This window comes from Apis mellifera, linkage group LG15, assembly GCF_003254395.2.
Source record: "Apis mellifera strain DH4 linkage group LG15, Amel_HAv3.1, whole genome shotgun sequence".
Classification (NCBI taxonomy): domain Eukaryota; kingdom Metazoa; phylum Arthropoda; class Insecta; order Hymenoptera; family Apidae; genus Apis; species Apis mellifera.
The window spans coordinates 9,171,972-9,194,875 of record NC_037652.1 but is presented as its reverse complement, the minus strand read 5'-3'; the positions used below and the strand labels follow the sequence as shown (position 1 = coordinate 9,194,875).

At 40.8% G+C, this 22,904-nt stretch overlaps 1 protein-coding gene across 5 annotated transcripts in view; it reads left to right on the top strand.

Annotated features, from left to right (window-relative positions):
• Positions 1-4,942: 4,942 nt before the first annotated feature.
• Positions 4,943-22,904, top strand: part of LOC410573 (nephrin) — a 61,758-nt gene continuing 43,796 nt past the window's right edge. For 2 of the 5 annotated variants that reach the window (XM_016916833.2, XM_016916832.2), the window contains exon 1: positions 4,943-8,486. In XM_016916833.2, coding sequence (XP_016772322.1) covers positions 8,423-8,486 — 64 coding nt within the window. In that variant the 5' untranslated portion in view covers positions 4,943-8,422. The remainder of the gene's footprint in view (positions 8,487-22,904) is intronic. The other 3 variants (XM_394052.7, XM_006563689.3, XM_026445416.1) reach the window with 3 other exon arrangements.

The following is a 22,904-nucleotide window of genomic DNA, read 5'->3' as shown; positions in this document are numbered from 1 at the left end:
ATCACGGTTACCCGGCTGATGGTGTAATATTTTAGACGTTGCGTACCTTAGGATTAATACCTCGCTACGTCCCAACTTTGCAGCGTTGGTAAGTTAGTTTCACTTAATATTGCAGTAATCGGACTGGTGAAATAAGATCCCGTCATCGCTCTTGTTCCTGCATTATTACGAGCATCCCTCGTCGCCGAGGGATATCCGGAAAGGAAGGGGGGGAGGAACTCGACTGCTCGTCGACTTTTGTTTTTAACTCCCCTCCTCTCTTTTCTTCGTCGAGGAAAAAGGCGAGATTCGAGCGGCCCGAATATCGAATCGTTCCAATCCTTGCCAACGATCGAGAAACTCGTGGATTTGGTTTGCGAGAATTGAAGCGATTCGAACCAATTTGTCCTCGAAAAAAACGCTTTATCTTTCGTCTGAATTTAACGACAACAACAAGATAACGAGATCGTATCTCTCTCTCTCTCTCTCTCCAGCGCAATTCTTCAATTTCTTGGCTTAATCTTCGTTCGTAAATTGTCTCTCCATCGCGCGTGACGAGTCTTCGAACCGACTTTTATATAGCGCGTTCAATTCGTTACTTCCTTCTCGGCCCATTAACCTCAAAGAAATGCAGATTCTCGGTTTTTCGTTACCGTCCCTCTTCCCCTTCCCTATGCAAATTCCCCCCGATTCCAAGATTCTCTCCGGGGATTCTTACGTATTTTAAAAGTATTGTTTATCTTTCGTTCCGTTCATTCATTTCGCGGGATTTAAACGTAAATGGCATAAATTAAATTAACGACACGATTTTTACAACGGGCAAACTTTGCCTCTTTTCTTTCCTCCTTCCTTCTTTTTCCTCGACGTTATTTGTCCGTGGCAGCGGCGGCGGTGAGGGATAGAAAAAACGTAAGAGGACTTTGCGCCAAGAGAAATATGTTAATGTAAATAGGAAAAGCGGTTTGGAATGGTTGGCTAAAGTCTCTCTCTCCCTCTCTCTCTGGCCGCATAGTGGTAGTTTAATTAGGAAACACGCGAAAGCGACTGGCGGACGTTTACACGGTTTTGAGATCGACAAAGCCGAAAACAATCGTTGCCAATGTCCTTGGAGCCCGCAGGCTTTGCCGGAGAAATTAATCGGACGCCGTGGCGGAGCAAACGGCAAGCTTCGCATTTACTCGCGCCTCCCCGCCCGCCCAAGTCCAGTCCAGTCCAGTCCAGTCCCCTGTTTTCCTCTATTGCTCCGTCCACGACCACGACACAATGCACTCTCGACACCGCTCTAATTTGCTTCCGAGATACCAATTATCGATTCATCCGATCGATGAAAACTACGCTCCAAATTATCCCATGTATACACGCGTTCGCAACCAACGTGTTTTTCCAACGTTTTCGATCCGGTTATTTATCCATCCAGCCATTTTCTTCCGGAGGTCCTCGCGATTTATCCGCGAAAATCGCAATTTAATTATACGATTGATCGAACGCGGGGTTAAACGGGGTTGCGTTTCGATCGATTTTCGGTGGAAAAAGTTCGAAGTTATTCGGTGACGAGTTATCCTCGGCGAGGAGGAGCCTTTGCCTCCGCGTTTCAATGCCTGGGTCTAGGAACAATGCGCCCCAATAACCGAATGTATCGGTATTCCAATTGGGTTTCGAGATACCAATTCGTTTAACTATTCACTTCGGTAAATTGTCGGCCGTCAACCTGCGAATTAAAAAAAAAAAAAAAAACACAAAACAAGATACAAGATTCGCGTTTCATCGATTATTTATCCACTTTTGTAGTTCGGGGAATTGGGTTTACCGCTCGGTTTTACACTCGTCGCCGCTGTTGCATAAACGATCGTGAAAAATGTCGCGCGAATTAAATCGAACGATGCTTAATTTAATTGTCATCGTTGATCGATCGTATCGATTTTTTTTCCTCCCTCTCCAAATTTTCACTTACTCGTCCTGTATCGATTACAACGCCCGCGATAATATTTTGGACCCGTTCCGGGGAAAGATAAATGTCGTTATATACGTCGTAAAATTCAAATTTAAATTGCCCCGTACAAGATTAAAAGAGATTCGGATTTATTCTAGAAATAATGAAATGAAATATACAAAACGTTAATACCGGCCGTGATCATCGATTTATTTCGTCCCCAACCTGTGTGCATACGTATACGTTTATATATACAAAGCGTCAATTTACACCTCGATCGATTATGTATTCTCGACCGTAGTCTCAATTCTTTATTGTCGATCGAAGGAATCGAACGTACGATTATAACCTACATATATACGAAATAATTGGAATAATTTCGCGAGGAACGAAAATTAGTGGAAAACTTTGCTTTTTTTTCCAAACTTTTCTCGATAATAAACGCGTACGAATCGTGTACCGCGTCATAAACGCGTCGTTAAAAAAGTTATACGACGAAAAATGTACAAAAGGACAATTATATATATATATATATATATATATAAAAAAAAAATAACAACAAATTTTAGAACGACGCTTGTACGATTTTCGATCGTACGCGGCGATATATACGACGCGGTGAACGGGATAACTCTCCCGCCATGGAGTTATTGTTTTTTTTCCTCTCCCCTAAAAACTGATTTAACGTCAAACTCTGAATCGCAACTTTCCTTGTTTCTTTTTTCTCCGCGGGATTATACGAAAGGGCAACGGACGAGGGAGAAGGTGAGAAGAGCGCGGAGAGTGGTTTCCTGAATTTTGCATACACTCGACGCAAGCAGCTGTACAGGGTATGCAGACACGCGATGCGGGAATGTTGCATACGACCTTAATTTGGGAAACAGGTCTGCAATCTCGCAGTTCCCGTTTCGAATCCACCACCATCGTTGTCGAACGTTTCGGGGTACATCGATCATCGTCCGTGAAGAAATCATCCGAAATCAATCCATATTGTTCGTACATTTTCTGAATAATTAATTTCGACGAGATTTCGTTTCCTCTTTTTCCACGAGGAGGAGAAGAAAGAAGGAGACGAAGCTGCCAGAGTTAATTACCTTTCGGTGTGTAATCTCGACGGCTTTGGGCCACATGCGCGCGGCTTAGCGCGCGTTTATCGCACGCAGCTGGAACCTGGATGCATCCTCTCCATCCCCTTCCTGCGGATCCCGTGCCCTTTCACCCGTATCCCAACCAGTCAGGATCCTCTCTTTGTTCTCCGATTTCACGACCGACCATTAATTCATAACCCATTTGTCTCCACCGTTCGATCCTCCTCCTTCGTCTTCCTCCTTTCTTCTCTTAAAACGCATCTATCGATAAACGCCAACGCTTCCTTCCTTCCTTCCTTCCTTCCTTCCTTTCGTCGGATCCTTCTCGTTTTCGTCGAGGTTAACTCGAGACATCTCCCAGAGAAGAATACGAGGAGGATGGGAGGGGAGGTCAGTCAGAAGAGGTTGGATACTGTTATCTCGATGCGCGAATATATCAGGATTCGCGAAAACAGTCCCTCGGCGTTAACTAACCGTCCGACTGTCTCGTAATACGTGTACAGAAACGTGCAAACGTCTTTCCCTTCCTCCCTCGGGACGCGACAGTTTATTTCGTAACGACCTCGAAAAGTAACGTTACGAAGAATAATTCTTCTTTCTTTCTTCGACGCTTCTTCGCCAAATTATCTCTTCTTTTCTTCTTGATTATAGTTGGCTAGTTAAGATAACTCGTACGAGTGCAGACTCCACGATACGATTAACGATATTTTGTAAGGAGGATCTTGATCCAGGAGCTGTCTAATTATTTTTAAGGTGGCAACGATTCGATAATAGGAATACGAGTTTATTTCTATTCGCAAGATTCATCGAGAGTAATAAACGCAGAGGTCGTGATCTAGTTAGGAATAGGTAACAGTTTTGGAATAATTCTTGAAGGAACATAGTTTTGCTTCGAAAATAAATTCCAATCTGTGGCGTAGTTTGAATGGAAATATCTCGTAATTATATTTTTAAAATTAATTTCACGTATAAAATTTTTTTCGAAACATCGTCCAGAAAGTATTTTAACGTTGAAACAACTTTTATTTACGTTACATTTAAATATTTCGATATTCGAAATTCGTTGGGTTTAGCAGGGAGAATCGAGTGAAATTTTCCATAATTATGAATCTGCTCGGAGAATGAGTCTTTATAAAGCAGAATGGCTGAAAGTGCGAAACTTACGATAAACAGTTAAGAACAGCTCGGCCGATCAGGCTTTCGAAAGATTAAGTTCGGAAAGATGAGCGAGGCGAGTCGTTTCGATAAGTGACTAAATGTGAAAAATGGCGAGAAATATTTTTCCGCGTCCTTCCAATTTTTTCTTCCTTCTTCGATCGAACAAAAGGATTAAGCAGAAAGATTCGAACTTTTAAAGAAAGCGTGTAAATAAATTTTCGAAGATCTTTATCGAACTCAAATTCGTTAACACGTTTCCATTATCAAGAATTCCATAATTCATAAACACTGTATTGATGTGTTCAATACGCTAAATTTTTCGAAAGAGTTCAATATACGTACATATATAAATTGGGAGAGAAATCAAAGTTCTTAAGAATAAGAAAGGAAATTAAAAAGGAACGTAGAAACTTTGTTTGCACGATTAGAGACGCGAACAAGAAGAAGAGGAAGAAGACAAAGGGAAACGTATTTGGAGTTATACGCGGTCTTCGTATCGAAGGGAGAGTCGTCATCGAAAGATCGGATACGTTGGAAATAGGAGAGGAGATGGAGATGGATGGGCGAGAGGGCGCGAGGGGCGAGGCTAGGCTTGGCTAGTCTGGGCGAGGTGAGGCGAGGCTTGATAGGGTGGGTCGTGGGGATAGCGTGAAACGTGGCGGACGATTTGAGAGGGCCGGCGGCCGGCTGACGCTCAACCCAAGGGCTGAACCGGCGGAGTGGGGGGCGCGAAAAGCGTCGCGACGCTCCTCGGTAGCGGCACGAACTAAAAGTCCGGGCGGCACGACGCGCCAGTATTCAGCCCGCGACCATCGCGAGTGTACGCGCGACGTCCGCTATTTCGCCTCGCCTCGCCTCGCCTCGCCTCCTTTCGTTTCGCCTCCAAAAGTGAATTTTTGTATCGACGTGCACACACACGTATACGCGTTATATATATAGATATCGGTGAGAAGAACCAATTCGTCCGATCTTTCCTTCTCGATATTCTTATCCTCCCTTCTCTCTTCCTCCTTGCCCTCTGTCTTCTTTATTTACGCAAACCGACACATTGCTCCGTCCAACGCTCGTGAAAACAATTCGACCCCCTCGTTTCTCTTCGCACGTTCTAGTCTAACAGGTAAAAAATGAATCTTGGATCTCGTGCGACGTTCGAATCGATCTCGTCCCAATTTCTTACGTCTTTTCCACGATATCGATCGAAAACTCGACTCGCTCGTTTATCAATATCGCAAGTTATCCCGATTTTCGTCCTTCTCGTCTCGTGTATCGTCCTCTCTTTTCTAACTTTTTCTTCTTCTTTCCAAATCGATCCGAGATACTCGAAATTGTTACTTTGCCCGAATAAAGCGTGTTTTTTTTGGAGAGAGGAAGAAAAAAAGTAAAATCGTTTCGATCGAAAGATCGTCGTAATATTTTGACGAGGAGGGAAAGTGGCGCGTCACGACGTTTCGTTTCACCGCATATCGTATCGTATCGTATCGCTTGCCTGCGCCGAATTTTTATTTCCATTTATCGAAGAAGTTGCGGAGGGTGTGATACGTGACGCGGCCGCCGGATGCTCCGTGATTTCATCCTCGTGCGGAATCTTACTCGAATCGTTGCGTTGGGATCGGGTAACAGGCCGCTGCGGCTTAACGAGTTGAACGAGTTTTTCTCGGTCGACCGTTCGGTAATTGGGGATCTGGTGGCGCGCGGAATTTCCACCGATACGATACTTTTATCGACGAATTAATTCGTATTGATTCGCTGTGGCGGAGCACACAGCACGCGAAAAAAAAGAGAGAGGGGAAAAAAAAAAAACCCTCGTGTTTTTTCGCCACACGAGTCGATGACATTGACGAGTGTTTTCGAAAAACGTATATTCGAGAAGGCTGGTGCAGGTACAAGCCTGCGGTGTAAGAGATTGCCGCTCGTTTTCGCGATCATCTTCGTGAACAATGCTCGTGATTGACGAATGTTGACGAATTTAACATTCTGTTGAAATTATTCGCACGATCGAAAGAAACGTTACGGGATTCTAGATGGCGTTGAGTCTCGCGCGTTAATAAATAAACGATGTATTAAACGACTATACGAGTTGGAAAATAAACGACGCGAACGATATTTCTCGTCGCGTATAAATACTTTCCATTTTTTCCCCCGATTTTATCGTTAAAAAAAGAAGAGAATTTAATACTTTGGACGATTTATATATATATATATAAAATTCGAGTTCTCTTAAACAAAGAATCATCGATGCAGCGAGTGAATCGGATAAAATTTATCACCGCTCTTCGTATTCTTCTCCGTCCACAGTTTTGCGCTTAATTATTAACAGGATTGAACATTGCCAAGTATCACGAAACGCGTTATCGCGAATTGAAAAAGGAAAAAAACTTTCCATTAAACAAATTGCTTCCGCGCAAACGTTTAAAATTATCGATATACTTTTTCGAAGGGGATAAGGGATTGTTCGTTTAAAAAATTATTAAAATCGATGCCAAAATATACGTAGATTGGGTCGAACGCTCGCAAGAATTCTCGTTAATGGAATAGATGGTGGGAGAACGAAAATTGTCGGATGTTTCCCCGGCTGTTAGTCAACCCGGCAGGACGCGCAACGTTTCCTACTACGTTAGGCGACGAGCAAAGTCCCTCCGGGCTGGTGGGCGTATTAGCAAATTCGATTCGATGTGGTAACTTGCACCGTTGCTCCAACCAGCGAACAGGGGATAATACTAGCGACGACCACGTTTAATAAACTTTTTTTCGAACCGATGTGGAAATTTTCGTAATCTCGTATAAAGAAAAAAGGGGATCGACAAATGATCGGAGCGGGGGAGAAAGGTGAAGTCGCGTTTCCACAGCGGGACTAGTTGCTTTCCCGAAACTTTCTCGGGACCCGGTAAATTCATTGATTCCTGCGAATCAAAACCTCTCCCGTGCCAAGTTTTAAAACTGTTGTAAAACTCGGTCCAAAGACGAGGAGGGAAGCAAGTTCGATTCGATGGAGTCGTTGCAAGTCGTGGTCTAAAATTATTCTCGAAAGAGAATCGAGAGAATCGTTGATCAAAGGTTTATCGATCTCGAACGGATGCGCGCTTCCTTCGAACGATTATTCATCGTGTAACGAAAAACGGATAAAAATCGATCGGTTGCTTGTCCACGTTGGTAATCGCGTTGGATGGTGGTCGTACGGGACGGCGGATAATAAGCGTATTCGGGACGAAGATTGGAATGGAAGCGGTGGAAAAAGCGAAACGATGCGGTAAATGTCGTTTAAAGCGGGAGAGGATTGGACAGAGAGAGGAGGAGGAGGAGGTTCATGCGATTAATCACTTAGCAGTTTTATTCGATTATGCGTTCCTACCGGGTCCAGGATGTCGGCAGGGATGTGACTAGGAGGAGGAGGATTTAGGGTAGCGACAATGGCGCTACTAGGTTGAAAGGAAAGTTAGAGTGGAAAAGGAGCGGAGGGAACACGGAAGCCTTGCTAGTGGTATTTGATTTGTAAGCGAAGGCACAACGTTGGAGTTACGCTGTAAGGTTGCTCCACGAGACAGACAGAGAGAGAGAGAGATACGTGTTCCTCGCCGTGTTCATCAATCATCGGCGATAAAATCCATGGAAAACGTCGATGCTGCCTTTTCGATATGCCAACGGCGTACACTCGTATCCGTGATAGAAAGAAAGTGGATAAGGAAACGGGGGGAAGGGAGAGAGCGGTGTTGGCGGAGCGATCGGTTCGATAATTAGGATTAATATTATTTATTCATTCCTATCCAAAAAATATCTATTTCCACCATTTTCGGAGGATAGAATAAAGCGCGAGGTCGGTGATGGATTAAATATCGTTTGGTATTGCAGACTAGAAGAAGAAAAAGAAGAAGAGGAAGAAGAAGAAGAAGAAGAGTGAGTGTTGATGATATCGATGTGAGGGAAGAAAAGTGAGAATAAAAGAAGAATAAGGGAGAAAGAGGGTAGTGGAAGCGGAAATCTGGCGAAACGTGAACGGGCGGGTGATATGAGTGAATACAGGATCTTTCGTGACGTTAAATGATCGAGTTACGGCTCGGTCGAAACGAATCCCGTCGATTAACCGGCACGCGATACCGCGCCACGATTAAAACGTGCCTGCTTCGTGCCCTTTCCCTTGCTGCCGCGAGGAACCCTCCCCCCTCCTTCTCCGCTCGGGATCGCGTGGAAAGTGAAACAAAGTTGAATACGGAAGGAGGGAAAAACAGAGTGCGGCCGAGCAGGAAAGGAAAGTTGGAGGAAAAAGGAAGAGATGCGGTGTCACCTTCTTTTCCCCGTTGTCGTCGCTTTCTTCCACGCTCTCGTCCACGCTCAAGGTTAGTCATTCCTCTACATACATACACACACACGCACACATATTCTTTCATCTCATCTTTCGGTCTTTTTGGTCGCCATCCGTGAAATCATCGCCCGATCTTCTTTCTACTTTTTTCACCAATATTTATCCATATATTTGAAGAAGTATTGTTGTACATTGTTAAGAAGAGGTGGAGGAAATAAGAGGAGCGGCCGAAAAGTCTGAAACTTTAACTTGGCGTTTCGGTTTCAATCCATATCGCCGGTTTTTACGCGTTATTCGTTCCCCGCGAATAACGATGCTTCGATTTCGACCCGTGCTCGCATTACCCTCCTCGAAAGCATTTTTATTCCCGCAGTACACCCCTCGTAAAAACCTACGATCAAACCTACGCTTTTATACGTTTCGCGTGCGTACGCGCTCGTGACGGAAAGATAAAAACATTGACCGTCGACCGGAAGAATTTTTTTTCAACTCGGATCGATACGCCTTCCGGAATTCTACTTGTCGCGCTATCGCGAAATTGCGTGCCGAAAATTTTCGATTTTTCATTGTTATTATTATTATTCATAATCTTATTGGCGAAAGGTACGATAAAAGAGAATTTGAATTTTCTTTTATTTCGATTAATTCATATAAATGGAGCATCATTTTACTTCTTAGTAATATATATTCACATTAGACAAAATATATTTTATTGTTCTTATAAACTAAATAGAGTATGAGGTATTGGAATTATTATTCTTTTAATATCAATAGCAGCTGCATTTATAGGATATGTTTTACCTTGAGGACAAATATCATATTGTGAGGAGCAACAGATTATTACTAATCTTTTATCAGCAATTCCTTATATTGGTGATACGATTGTATTATGAATTTGAGGTGGATTCTCAATTAATAATGCTACGTTAAATCGATTCTTCTCGTTACATTTCATCTATTAGTAATTCTATTTATAGTAATTCTTCGTTTATTTGCATTACATTTAACTGGATCATCGAATCCTCTTGGTTCAAATTTTAATAATTACAAAATTTCATTTCATCCATATTTTTCAATTAAAGATCTTTTAGGATTTTATATTATTTTGTTCATTTTTATTAATTTCCAATTCCCTTATCATCTTGGAGACCCGGATAATTAGGATAATAAGGATGGGAAAAATTTCAGTTTGGAAAGAAACGAGATCTATGATAATTCTCTGTTAGGAAAATCTTTTATATATTTTATTTTTCACGGTAATCAATTTGATTCGAATAAGTGAAATAACGGAGACACCGGCTGCCCCTCTTTCGAATCGCTATTAATTTATTAACTATGCGAAATTATACTTTGAAAATAAACAAATGCCGGGAAATTGATTCGATATTGCATTCGTCCGTATGAATCGATACCGCACACACGTACGTGTAAGTACATACGCACACGTGTAACCGCGTATCTACACCTATCGCATAATACGAATTAATAGAGTATTAATTCAAATTAAATTTCGATACGTACTTCCACACATTTCGTTTCAATTTTGTCTTGTATACACGCATAAAAATTTGTCCCATCGACAGTTATCAACAGACGTCTTGTACGATTTATACGATTTATCGTTTCGAATAACGCAATGTTTTAATTAAAATTATAGATATATTTATAAAAAGAGAAAAGAAAAGGAAAACAATATCGATTCTTTATCGAGAAAAGAAGAAAAAGATATATCCTTGGAATATCATAATTCATCTTTGTAGAAAGAGATTCAACGAAATTCGGTGATTTTTCCTCGTATCAGGTGGCACGTATCCATTGTTACGTGCTATCATTTATCATACTTCGACGATGCACTTGCTAAAAACAACAACATAATTTTTTTCCCTCCTCCTCCTCCTCCTCTTCTTCTTCTTCTTCTTTTTCCCCTTTTTCTTCCCCCTCCCCTTTTTTTTAGAGAAACTACGTTTCGAAACAAAACGAAGTTTCCGTGCCACTCAACGTGACGAGCAATAATGCGAGAAATTCTCTTTTTCTTATTCCACCCGTTTCATAGCCGAGAATTTAGTGCTCCAGTTAAAACGGAAGGACAGAAAATAATTAACGACACGAATATTCCTTTAGCGATAGGAGCTTAAATATGTTTTCGTTTTCAGATATCAGATTTTTGCCCTAAATAATAACAATGCTCATCCAATATCTGCGTAGAAACGACGCAGTCTTCTTTTGTTTTCCACGCGAAATCCTCTTTTTTTTTAATTGAAATGATATTCGTAAATGGCAGATTCGAACGTGTATATGATATATCTTTAGGAATCTTTATTCTCGATTGAAATTAGCCCGCGTTTCGTCATATTTTTCGAAATACGGAAAAATACAAAAAACTCCATTCGTCGACGTAACAATGGGGATCGCGAAATAACGAAATCCTTACCGTGTCGTCTCGTATTTGTAAGATACGTTCTTTCTTTCCTTCTTTCGCTAATTATTTTTTGTTCTATGCACGATACATTTATCACTCGTATTTTAAACAACTCGTAGACCGAATATCGACTCTCTTAAAAAATATTTCATCGTTTAAAAGTGCACTTAAGATGAAATGAATTTCGCTGTTCATTTTGAAACGCTTTTTGCTTCGCTGCTGTGCGTTAAACGATGAAATATTATTAAAAAAAAAAGGGGAAAAAAAATGGGAAAAAACCGTTGTAACAAATAAACGTACGGCGGTTAAACGATAAGATAGTCGATCGATTTTTGATATACAATCATCTTAAATAAATAAAAAAAAAAAAAGAGAAAAAAAGAAAGAAAGAGATATCGGTAGCGATTCTGTTCAACGCACAGAATTGGCTTATAATACGCGTATCGAAATGTATAAAAGTCGGTACGTTGATTAAAACGATACACGGTGAATCATTGAAACACGTTGATCGAATGCTATATGAATAATGCATTAACCGATAATTCATTTTAAAGAAAACAACTCGTCATGCTTTATCATGCTTTAACGCTCGCGCATCCTCTCTCTCTTTCTCTCTCTCTAAAAAAATAAAAATACCTCTTTGTGAAATTTTTCTATAAAATTCGAAGCAGAGCATCCTTATTTCACTTTTTACTATACACACTACGATATATAGAGTGACAAACTGTTGCGCGTTGCACAAAGGAAAGATTGTAAATGATTAACCAAATATATATTTTATACGAAAGATGGTATAGTAAAGTAAAACGATGCTATCCACGCTTTTTTTCTAGCTTCCCGACTGGCGAAAAAGAAAAGACAAAAAAAGACGTAAATCTCCATAAATAAATATTAATGATCCTCGTTACGAAAGGATTTTTCCTAACGAAACCAAATGAATTCTTAATACACACACATATATATATACACAATAAACAACGCTTTACTTTTATTTCATACATCGCGTGCGAGGATCTTTCGTTTACACTTTGTTTACACAGTGGAGAGAAGAAGCGAAGGAGCGGTATTCGCGACGCCTATTCTTCTTCTGGATGGGTGGATGATGGTGGAGATGCGACCCCAGGCTGTTGCGCGTCGCGAGAAACCCTCGTGCGATCGAATCGGGGTCGCACGCGTGTTTGCATCGACGAGTACGCACGCACGCACGTACACTCGAGTTACAAGCATCGAGGCGTGGTCCACGAATTACTACGTGTCCCTAGTTCCACCGACCTTTTTTTTTTTTCTTTTTTTCTCCCTTTTTTTTCCACGCACCCTCTTCCTTCTTTCGTACACCCCGACGGATCGTACAGTTTACGGTTCCCATACGGCCGTGGATAACGTTCGTGCACGTGGAAACAGGTTTTATTGAAGTTGTCGAGAGCTTTCCGATGCTTCTTCAGCCTGATGACACGGCTTTGAACAATGCTACCATATTCAACGTTGCATTCTCTCCTTTATTTATTTTTCTTCCTTTCTTCCTTTCGCGAAACTAACTCTATATACTTTAACCGTGTATTCGTTCGCGGTTATACAATATAACAGGGAGAAATAAACCATTTCGGGGAATTTAAAAATTCTTTAAATTTTATATTACACGATGTGCGCGGGAATATATAAACTTTTCGCTTCGAAAATGTAAATAACGAACGAATTTTCATCGTTCGATTCTTAATTTCATAGAATTAATAACGAATTGACGAGGATCGTTGAAAAATGAGAGAACGTAGTGTTGAAAGCTAGCCTAGGATTATTATTCGACGATATTTTTTCGAAAAAGTACACGTGCATACACATGCGTGCGAGTGAGATCGCAATGCCAGAACATTTTTGTTTCGATGCTTTTAACGTTTGCGTCATTTTTACTTTGAAAACAAGTTGCGCGCATCGTATCCACGAGCTGGAATACATGGCGCTCGATGCGCCAGTGTTTACTGAAATTGACATTTGCCACGATATTGTTTATATCTTTGTCTACTCCTCCGCTCGAAAATGTAAATTTATGTACGGAGACGAGACTGATTTAACGGCCGCCAGATAGAACGCCTTCTTCGTGGAAATTCATAAATGTTGGGATACGCAACGCTTTGCAATAATAACGTCCGATCGATACGGGCCATTTAATTAATTCGGATGACGCGTGGCGCGATCTTAATCGATCGCTCTTACTGTCAGCTGCTATTCAATTCGCAGCTCCCCCCTCCACGCCTGGATAACGTGATTCATCGTGAGTCAACTTTCTCTCTTCTTCGATCGTTACACTCGTGAAGATTCTACTACGAGTGTTCAATTTTAGATCGAGTTTTTCCTTTTTGAATCGATTTGATCGAGAAGCGGACTGCTTTTAGAATTATTATCCCGGAAAGGGCAAAGGAAATATTAGATTACGTTTCTACGGGGGGAGATTGTATCGAGAGGATGGCGCTTTCAAAAATTCAGCCGCGGAAACGAGAATCTTGGGAATTGAAGCTAATCCACGTAGGAGTTGGACGTGTCTCGAATGACAGTTCTCAAACATTTCGCAACGTGGTAAAGTGAAAAGATTGGAAAAGTGGGTATCGCGTCGACTTGACGGGGGATCAAAAGTTGTTTCCAAGTGTGCTTATCCCCCGAAAGGGCTCGAAACGAAGTCCATTTTTGAATAGCACTAGGATAACCGGAAATGGATACTATATATTACGATCCGAATAATGGGTCGGATGCTGATGAAAATCGGCCAAACGATTGTCGAAAGCGTCGTGAAAAGGGAAGGAATAATTAATACATTAGTTTTAAGAGAGCAGTATTCTACTGGGAAGAAATTGATCCGCAAACAGGTCTAGAAAAATTAGCTGAATACGAACTTACCCGGATATTTCACCAATTATCGCTCGTTTCTTGAAAAATAAAATACCAGCATTCGAAGAACTTTGCAAAGTTTTACAAAAATGGGTCGATTGGAATCTGGGTGGGAAAAGTAAAGGATAATAAGTAATAATAAACTTGGTTTAATCTTAAATTTCCAAAGATGCGTATCGAGATATTATAGAATAATTTTTTAGAAATATTTCTTTTCAATATAGAATCTAATCTTACTGAAATTACAGCAGGATTTAAAGATTTATAAAAGGACTCGTGTTATTTATTACGTTACATTACCTATCGTCCGAGCTCGGTATTAATTTTGTCTTCGTGTATGGTAACACTTAATCCCCGCAGGATTTATGTTATCGAATCACGTGGCGGCCTGCAACGTTTATTAGCAGAAGGATAGCGTTAGATTATCGCATAAAGCCACAATAACGCTCCAACCTTCGTTTCTTTATCTTCCTTCTTACGAAGTCTTCGTTACGTTGCCCGTTTCAAAAATTGAACGCATCGATCCCGCGGATAATATTCCTTAACAAAAAATATTACAGATTTATATAAACCGTCTTCCCTTTCTTTCTTCTTTCAACAAGTTGAATAGTTTAATAAGCCAGCGAACGTTGTGTAAAAATAACGGATGTGTAAAAATTTTATATGCGACGAAATTACCGATAAACACGACGTGAAACGAAATGTTGATCCCTCGGTTTACCCCTTTTTTTGAATTGATTCTTCCGTGAAATTAAGGGAAAAGAATCGCGGAGGAGATAATGGGAGGATAAATTGAAGCTTTCGTTTCGTTTGGGGAAAGGGGATAGATATTCTTTCGGAGGCAATTCGGATTAAGATAATTACGTTTGCTCTACTTACAATTAGAACGGGCCACCGCGGTCCAAACACGCGCGCGGTCTCGTTGCGGTCTCTCGAGTTAATTCTGTCGATTCGATATATGTAGCTCGATGCACCATGAATTTCGACTGCCATACGTTACTCGGTGTTATCTCGATTACTAGGGATTCGAATCGATTACTAACAATTTGTAGCTACGCGATAGATACGCGTACACCCGCTTAATCTCGTAAACGACGATTCCTATGTGTACCTGCGTGTCATATTTTCGTTTAATTAACAGGAAACCGTACGAGAGAAAAAATATTATCGATAATCGTCCGATTAAAACTCTTTCCTTCCAAACTTTCCTCCCCTCCCGAAATCTCGACGATCTTCACGAGTTTCCCCTCAACATCTTCGACGATCGACTCTTGACTCGCCGGTCAATCCATCTTCGAGTGGCGGTACATCGATACTCTCCTCCGCGTGCCTCTTCTCTTTCCAAACCTTTCATTCCATCCGTGTATCTTCTCCTGGAGAGAAAACCCGGTATTCTCAAACTCCTCGAGCGAAAGAAAACGATCGTCGCGTTTTTAAGATCCTTCGGCGGCCACGAAAGGAAAAAGTGGAAACGTATCGAAATATATCCGGCACGAATCTTGGAGAATTATCGACTCGATTTTTGTCGTTTCTTCGACGATGAACCAATTACCCTTCTCTTTCTTCGAAGAAAGAAAAGGGTCGACGACACGATGAAAAATTATTTTTTCCAGATTCGTCGAAATCATTGCGATCTCGAATCTTCATCGTCATTCGGATTATTCTCCCGTCGAGCTTGATTCCGAATTGTTTCTTCGATACTGCCTTGTAAATCGATATACCGTTTAACGAGCATCGTTATAAAATTTGTTAATACCGTGAAAAATTTGAGCGTTTCGAGCGCGCAACCGTTTAATTACTCGGGTCGATTAATCGAAACGCAGGTGAAACTTTATTCGAAAATTAAACGTTTAATTAAGCGTGGATGTTTCCTTTAAAGATCGCTCTCGAAATTCAAGTTTACGCGTTTGTGAAACGTTATTCGTCTCTCTCGCTCTCTTATTCCAGCTTTGCTCAAGCGCGTCTCTTTTTACGTCTCGTTTTCGAACGAGAACGGAAATATTACAATCGGCCCCCTTCTTATCTTTCCCCCTCATTTTTTCTCAACTTATTCCCGACGTATCGCGGCAATAATTCCGCGTGGCGCGATGCAGGACGTTAACCAACGAATTTCCGCGTTGTTGGCACTCATTGCGCCCGGAAAAATTACACAGGAAAGTGGCAACCGTTTTATTACACACGAGCGTAGCAATTCCAACTGCTAAACTATTTTTCCACGCGACTACATCATACGTACACACATCCCTTTTTGCCCTCTCTCTCTCTCTCTCCTTTCTTTTTTTATCGCCCGCGTTACGGATACGTTCCCATATCTCTTTTCTTTCTCCTTCTTTAATTATACAAAATATAACGCGCCCCTCTTCTACCTGGCGCGCGCCTTCGGTGTATCGTATTTAGGGCAAGAGCGTAAGTAATATATAGAGGGTGTCCCAAAATTAATAAGATTTGAATTTGCCGTCATTTCTCGTTCTTCCAAATTTTTTTCTATCTCTGGTCACTTTTGATCCAACTCCTCGAATTATATACTGCTTCCTTACGCTCTGAGACTTTTATATATATATATGTATATAGGATGTTCCAAAATTAATGCAAGATTTGAATTTGCCGCCATTTCTCCCCCTTCCAAATTTTTTTCTATCTCTGGTCACTTTTGATCCAACTCCTCGAATTATACATTGCTTCCTTACAGTCTGAGACTTTTATAAATATATATATATTTAATGTGTTCCAAAATTAATAAGATTTGAATTTGCCGCCTTTTGCATTAAGTTGTTGGCACTTATTTCTCCCCCTTCCAAATTTTTTTCCATCTCTGCTCACTTTTGATCCAACTCCTCGAATTATACACTGCTTCCTTACGAGACTTATATATATATATGTACATAGGATGTTCCAAAATTAACGCAAGATTTGAATTTGCCGCCATTTTTGCATAAAGTTGTTGGCACCCTATTTCTTCCAAATTTTTTTCTATCTCTGGTCACTTTTGATCCAACTCCTCGAATTATACATTGCTTCCTTACACTCTGAGACTTTTATAAATATATATATATTTAATGTATTCCAAAATTAATAAGATTTGAATTTGCCGCCTTTTGCATTAAGTTGTTGGCACTCTATTTCTCCCCCTTCCAAATTTTTTTCCATCTCTGCTCACTTTTGATCCAACTCCTCGAATTATACACTGCTTCCTTACGAGACTTATATATATATATGTACATAGGATGTTCCAAAATTAACGCAAGATTTGAATTTGCCGCCATTTTTGCATAAAGTTGTTGGCACCCTATTTTTTCCAAATTTTTTTCTATTTCTAATCATTTTTGATCCAACTCCTCGAATTATACGCTGCTTCCTTATGCTCTGAGACTTTTATATATATATATAGGGTGTTCCAAAATTAACGCAAGATTTGAATTTTTGCATCAAGTTGTTGGCAAAAAAGAACAGTTTGACAGCCGAGAGTTTAGGGTTAAAAATGGAGCGTTATATGATACAACAATGTGTCTTTCATCTCGATGGCTTTGTTAATCGCCAAAATTGCCAATTGTGTTCGAAGAAGAGAGATTAGCGAAGAACAAATGCATTTGGTGCGGATTTTGAAAGCAGAAGGCATCATCCTATGTACTTTACGATTCGCTTAAAAAATAAATATCCAAAGACTGAATATTTATATTTAATTCAAATCTTGCGTTAATTTTGAGACACCCTTTATATATATATATAAAGTAGATAGGAGTGGTATACACGGTTAACACAATTGTCACGTCCGAAAACGCAACCGAGGTTCTTGCTCCTATTCTTACCCTGAATGTCTGAATGTAGGCAGGGGGTGAGAGTGGAGAAGAGAAGGGTCGGGAAGACAAAGGCGTGAGCCACGTAAGTACACACGTTCGTCTCGGGATCGTGAGCCTCATCGGTGGCTCTCTCTCTCTCTCTCGACGAGGGCTGACAAGCGTTGCGCTCGACGTTGCTTGGGAGGAGGAGCGAATATTTTGAAGAAACGAGGCGCGTCGCCTCCACTGGAATCGAAATTGTGCGCTATCGAGGATGGAGGGAAAGAGGAGGTATCGATTACTCGTTCGTTTCGTTAATCTTTCTCTTCGCTATTTCTTGGTTGCTTGTTATAGGACGGTTAGAATTCTCCGGAAGAGAAGAGAAAACACGAGCGAAGACGAACTGCAACGTTCCATCGAGGAGTTGGAGCCTCCTCGCGAGAGTAAAGCTCGACAACTTTTCGTTTCAGCATTGCAAATTGTTTGGCACGAGTTCCGTCGGAGGAGGCTACTTACGGAGTTCCACCACCCTATCCTATACGCGGTTACTTCGCCACTCGACTATCGTGTTTCAATTTATTCCTTTCTTCTCCACGGGAACTTTCGTTTCCTTCGTTTTTTCCCAAAACGTCTCCGTCCTTTGTGGCCGTACTCGCTCGGTGAACGGATTAAAGAGCGTCTCGATGCGCCATCGATAACTACGCGACTTTAGCTCTTTTTATTTATCATATAGGGTGTCCCAAAGTTAAATCAACATTTGAATTAAATATAAAAGAGAGTTTTTCACCACCTTTCTGCATAATTGTGCTTAACTTTCGTCGATGCAGCGTTCAATTTCCTCTCGTAATGCGCGTGTGGTTGTGGGATCGTCGACGTAGACCTTTCGCTTCGAATAACCCCGTAAGAAGAAATCTAATAGCGTTAAATCGCACGATCTAGGAGGCCAATTCTGATCATCGAAAGAGTACACGAGCAGCAAATGTCTCGTGCGGTAATTGAATCGTTTCGTTGGCTGTGATGGTGTGTGGCATCGTCTTGTTGAAACCACGTATCGGCCACATCGATATCATCGAATTTCGGCAGAAAGAACCGTGTTATCGCGTCGCGATATCGAGCACCATTAACAGTTGCTGCTTGACCAGTTCTCAAAAAAGTATGGTCCTATGATGCCTCCTGCCCAAAATCCGCACCAAACGGTGACATTTTGTTGCGGATGCGTTTATTTTTCACTAATCACACATGAGTTCTCCCAAACGCAATTGGCAATTTTGGCGATCGATAAAGCCATCGAAGTGAAAATCATCGCTTAGGATTATTTTTAAAATATTGTTCAATAATGAAGACACATTGTTGCATAACGTTCCATTTTTACTAACCTTAAACTCTCAGTTGTCAAACTTTTTCCAGACTTGCTAACAAAAATGGCATCAAATTCAAATCTTGCGTTAATTTTGGGACATCCTATATATATATATATATATATATATATATATATAAAAGTCTCAGAGCGTAAGAAAGCAGTATATAATTCGAGGAGTTGGATCAAAAGTGACCAGAGATAGAAAAAAATTTGGAAGGGGGAGAAATAGAGTGCCAACGACTTAACAAATTCAAATCTTGCGTTAATTTTGGGACACCCTATATATATATATAAAAATCTTGGAGCGTAAGGAAGCAGTGTATAATTCGAGGATCAAAAGTGAGCAGAGATAGAAAAAAATTTGGAAGGGGGAGAAATGGCGGCAAATTCAAATCTTGTGTTAATTTTGAAAAATCCTATATACATATATATATAAAAATCTCAGAGCATAAGGAAGCAGCGTATAATTCGAGGAGTTGGATCAAAAGTGATAGAAAAAAATTTGGAAGGGGGAGAAATGGCGGCAAATTCAAATCTTATTAATTTTGGGACACCCTTTATATATACACATGTACATGTATATATATATATATATTCTCCCTCTTATCGGATATTCGAAATCATCGACGCTTCGATAACGTTTTCTCGCTTTGAATTTCTCGCTGATAATTATATTCTTATCGCCGGTGGAATCGAGTTAGTAGAGGCGAGCGGTGGCAAATATTACGTATAAAATCGTTGGAAAACGGTTATAAAGCGAAAACGCGTTACCCCTGCCGAACACGTAATCCTATTATTAATCGCGTTTGTATTTCGATCCTCTCCACTGTTTCTTCACCCGTTAAACCGAGGAAGAGAATTTCGCGAGACGCGAGACGCGAGGATCATAAATCGATCCTCTCTGAATCCGATCGAAATTGACGGAACTCGTTCGTAATCGTAATTCGATTTATCGAGTCGTCGAATGGAAAGAAGAGACAAAGAGAGCGAGAGAGAGGGAAAAGTATGTAAAATGGCGGGGGAACGGCGGGCGGGCGGGCGGGTGGATAAGTTTTAATTAAGAAGATGGAGGGGCGGGGGCAAAAACCGATAGCATTGGGTCTTGTAGTAGGCGTGAGCGAGCAGAGTTTCGCTATTAATCAGCCATCTCGCTGGTAACTTTCCCCGTGACAACCGCATGGTTTTCTCGAGTACAAACAATTTTAATCGATCAACTTTCGCGCCCGATTCGATTAGTTAGTTTCGAGAAGGGGAGGGAGAGGGAAGAAGGAATTTTAATATTCGAAAGATCTTCTAATCTCGTTCTCGAGGATCGTTTCAAATGTTGTTAAAAATTTAATCGAGTGAAATTGCGTTTCCTCGATTCGTGCGATTAAGAAGAGAGAAAGAAAGATAGTGGAGAGTGAGAAAGAACAATCCTCAGGAAGAGAGAGAAAGAGAGAGAGGAGTTTGTTAGAGGGAGAGCGTATTGTTCCATCATTTTTCCTTTTATTTGTCGAATTAAATTTCAACCCTCCCCCTTTTCTTCCCGATATCTTTCGTCGACAAAGCTTATTATACTCTTACAAGATATTACGAGGAAAGGAACGATCGGATCGTGGGACCAGCTGATCGCTGAAATTCGTCGATCCTTTCACTCCTTCCTATTCTTCCACGCGTGGATCCTTCGTATCCGTTAATAGAGTCTGTGGAAATTTATTTGGAGGAAAAATTAGAGGTATCGTGTTTTAGGTTACCAGATTACACGCGAGAGCAAGTTAATACTCGTATCGTTTTATCTTAAAATGTGCTATATATAATATAGCGTGGTTATATATATATATATATATACACGAGAGCAACGACAAGGTTGCTTTGTTCGACATTTGCTCGTTTCCCTAAGTGGGTCGCGAGTAAAACTTTGAATTTCGCGAGCTTGTAAACTTGGGTTACGTTAAATGGGAACGATACTCGTGGATATATTATCCCCGATTAATATCACGTGAAATCTCGTAAAATTGAGTCGAGAGTTGGTTAAAGTTTGGCTGATCCGCGAGTCGGATTATAAATAGAGATTCGTTCGAACAATTTTTGTATCGTAAAAAATTTTTTCGTAGATTCGTTTCTCGTAAGAAATTTCCCGGATTCGAAACGGAAATTTATCTTTCTTTCTTTCTTTTTTTTTATTAAACTTTAAAAAAGAATTCCATTCGAGAACCTTTCCTCCGAGATATCGAGATATTCTTACTTTGGAAAAACTTTATTGCAACTTTGTAACATTTATTCGCGCGTAAATTAACTCGTCAAGATACAAGTAATTATTTTTATCCTTTATATATGTAGAAAATTTTCACGGATTCGATATTATTGAAATATCAAAATCCCTCGATGAAACAATTTCTCTCGAATGAAGACTTCGAGACGAACTTGATACTATATATATATACAGTATACATTAAGTACGCGAGTAGGAAACTTGGTAAGGATATTAACGAATAAAACTTGGGATCGATGCGAAGACTTTTAACGTTAATAAGGGATAACGTTGATTCAACCTTAATTCTACCCGATTGAATATTTCCTCCAAACGAAATTACAAACATTTTTTCTTTAATTCGAATGTATAGTTTTAATTTCGAAATGGTTAAGGAATTTCCGCCAATTTTATAAATTGTTCCATACTCTCTCTCGAATGGAAAAAGAAAAGAAAGAGAGGGAAGGAAGGGAAGCTTTTCTCGCGACTTAATATATATTATATACACGCACAAAGGTTGGTATTTTTTCGCGAGCGGAAGAACAAGGAGCTTCTCTCGAGTCGAATTCCCGCTGGCTCGGTTTTCTCTTCGGTCCGCGAGAGTTGGCCGACGCGGGGGAGGGAAAAGTCGAGGAGAAATCGAAGGCTTTCCTCGCTAATTAAAGAACGATGTAAGCGGTCGAGTGGTCTTTATGGGAGGGAAAACGAGAGCACGAGGCGCGGCGAGGAAGTTTCGCCAAGCAGTTGGCGTCTGCGAATCTATCGCGCACAGCGGCAACTCGAGTATGCAACTAATTAAATTCCGTATGCACGTACGTGTGTCGCGCACTCGGCTCGTGGAAACGCGTGGAAAACTCCGTTCTTGGTTCAACGCCACCTTCGTCTTTCCGCCACGCTTGGGAACAATGCGCGTCCGACCGATCTCGTCCCACCCCTTTCGTTCGTTTCGTCGATCCGTGTAACGCGATTACACGGATTTCCATCTTACAATGCCGACCGACGTACAATCGTTATCTCTAATTTACGTTTCCGTGACCACGAAGACGATTCTTTTTTTTTTCTGCTTCGTAAGAATTTCGATGGAAACTGTGATACGAACGAACCATAGATAAATCGAGGAGGAGCGGATGACACGCTATCTCGATACGATCGGTCGAAACACGCGTTATTTAATATTACGTCTACTATGACATCATTTTCGCCATTCCTAAGCACATGTTTATTTAATGCATGTTCGCCTCTATATTTTTATCGCTTAATGTAAATAAACTATAATAAAGTTGATTCACATTAGTCTTAAGTGTGAAACGATAGTATACCCATGGCGACTGATAAAGTTCATTTACGCCACTGTATTTTATACGAATTTCAACGAGGAAGAAATGCTACGGAAGCATGTAGAAATTTATCGAAAGTGTTTGGTGAAGGTACAGTTTCTGATAGGACATGCACAAGATGGTACGAAAAATTTGAAACGGGTGATTTCGACCTTTCTGATAAGCCACGACCATCTTTGATCGACGACGATGTTGTTAAGGCAATGTTGGAGCAAGATCCTTTTCCGACGACATCGGAGATCGCGGAAAGGCTTAATTCAGCTCAACGAACCATTTCTCACCATATTCGGAAGATAGGATTGGTGTGCAAGTATTCAAGATGGGTGCCACGTGAATCAAGTCGGAAAAATTTGGACGATCGAGTTGTCATACGCACATTTCTGCTTGCTCGGAACAAAATCGAGCCCTTTTTTAACCGGATGATAACCGGGGATGAAAAGTGGATTACAT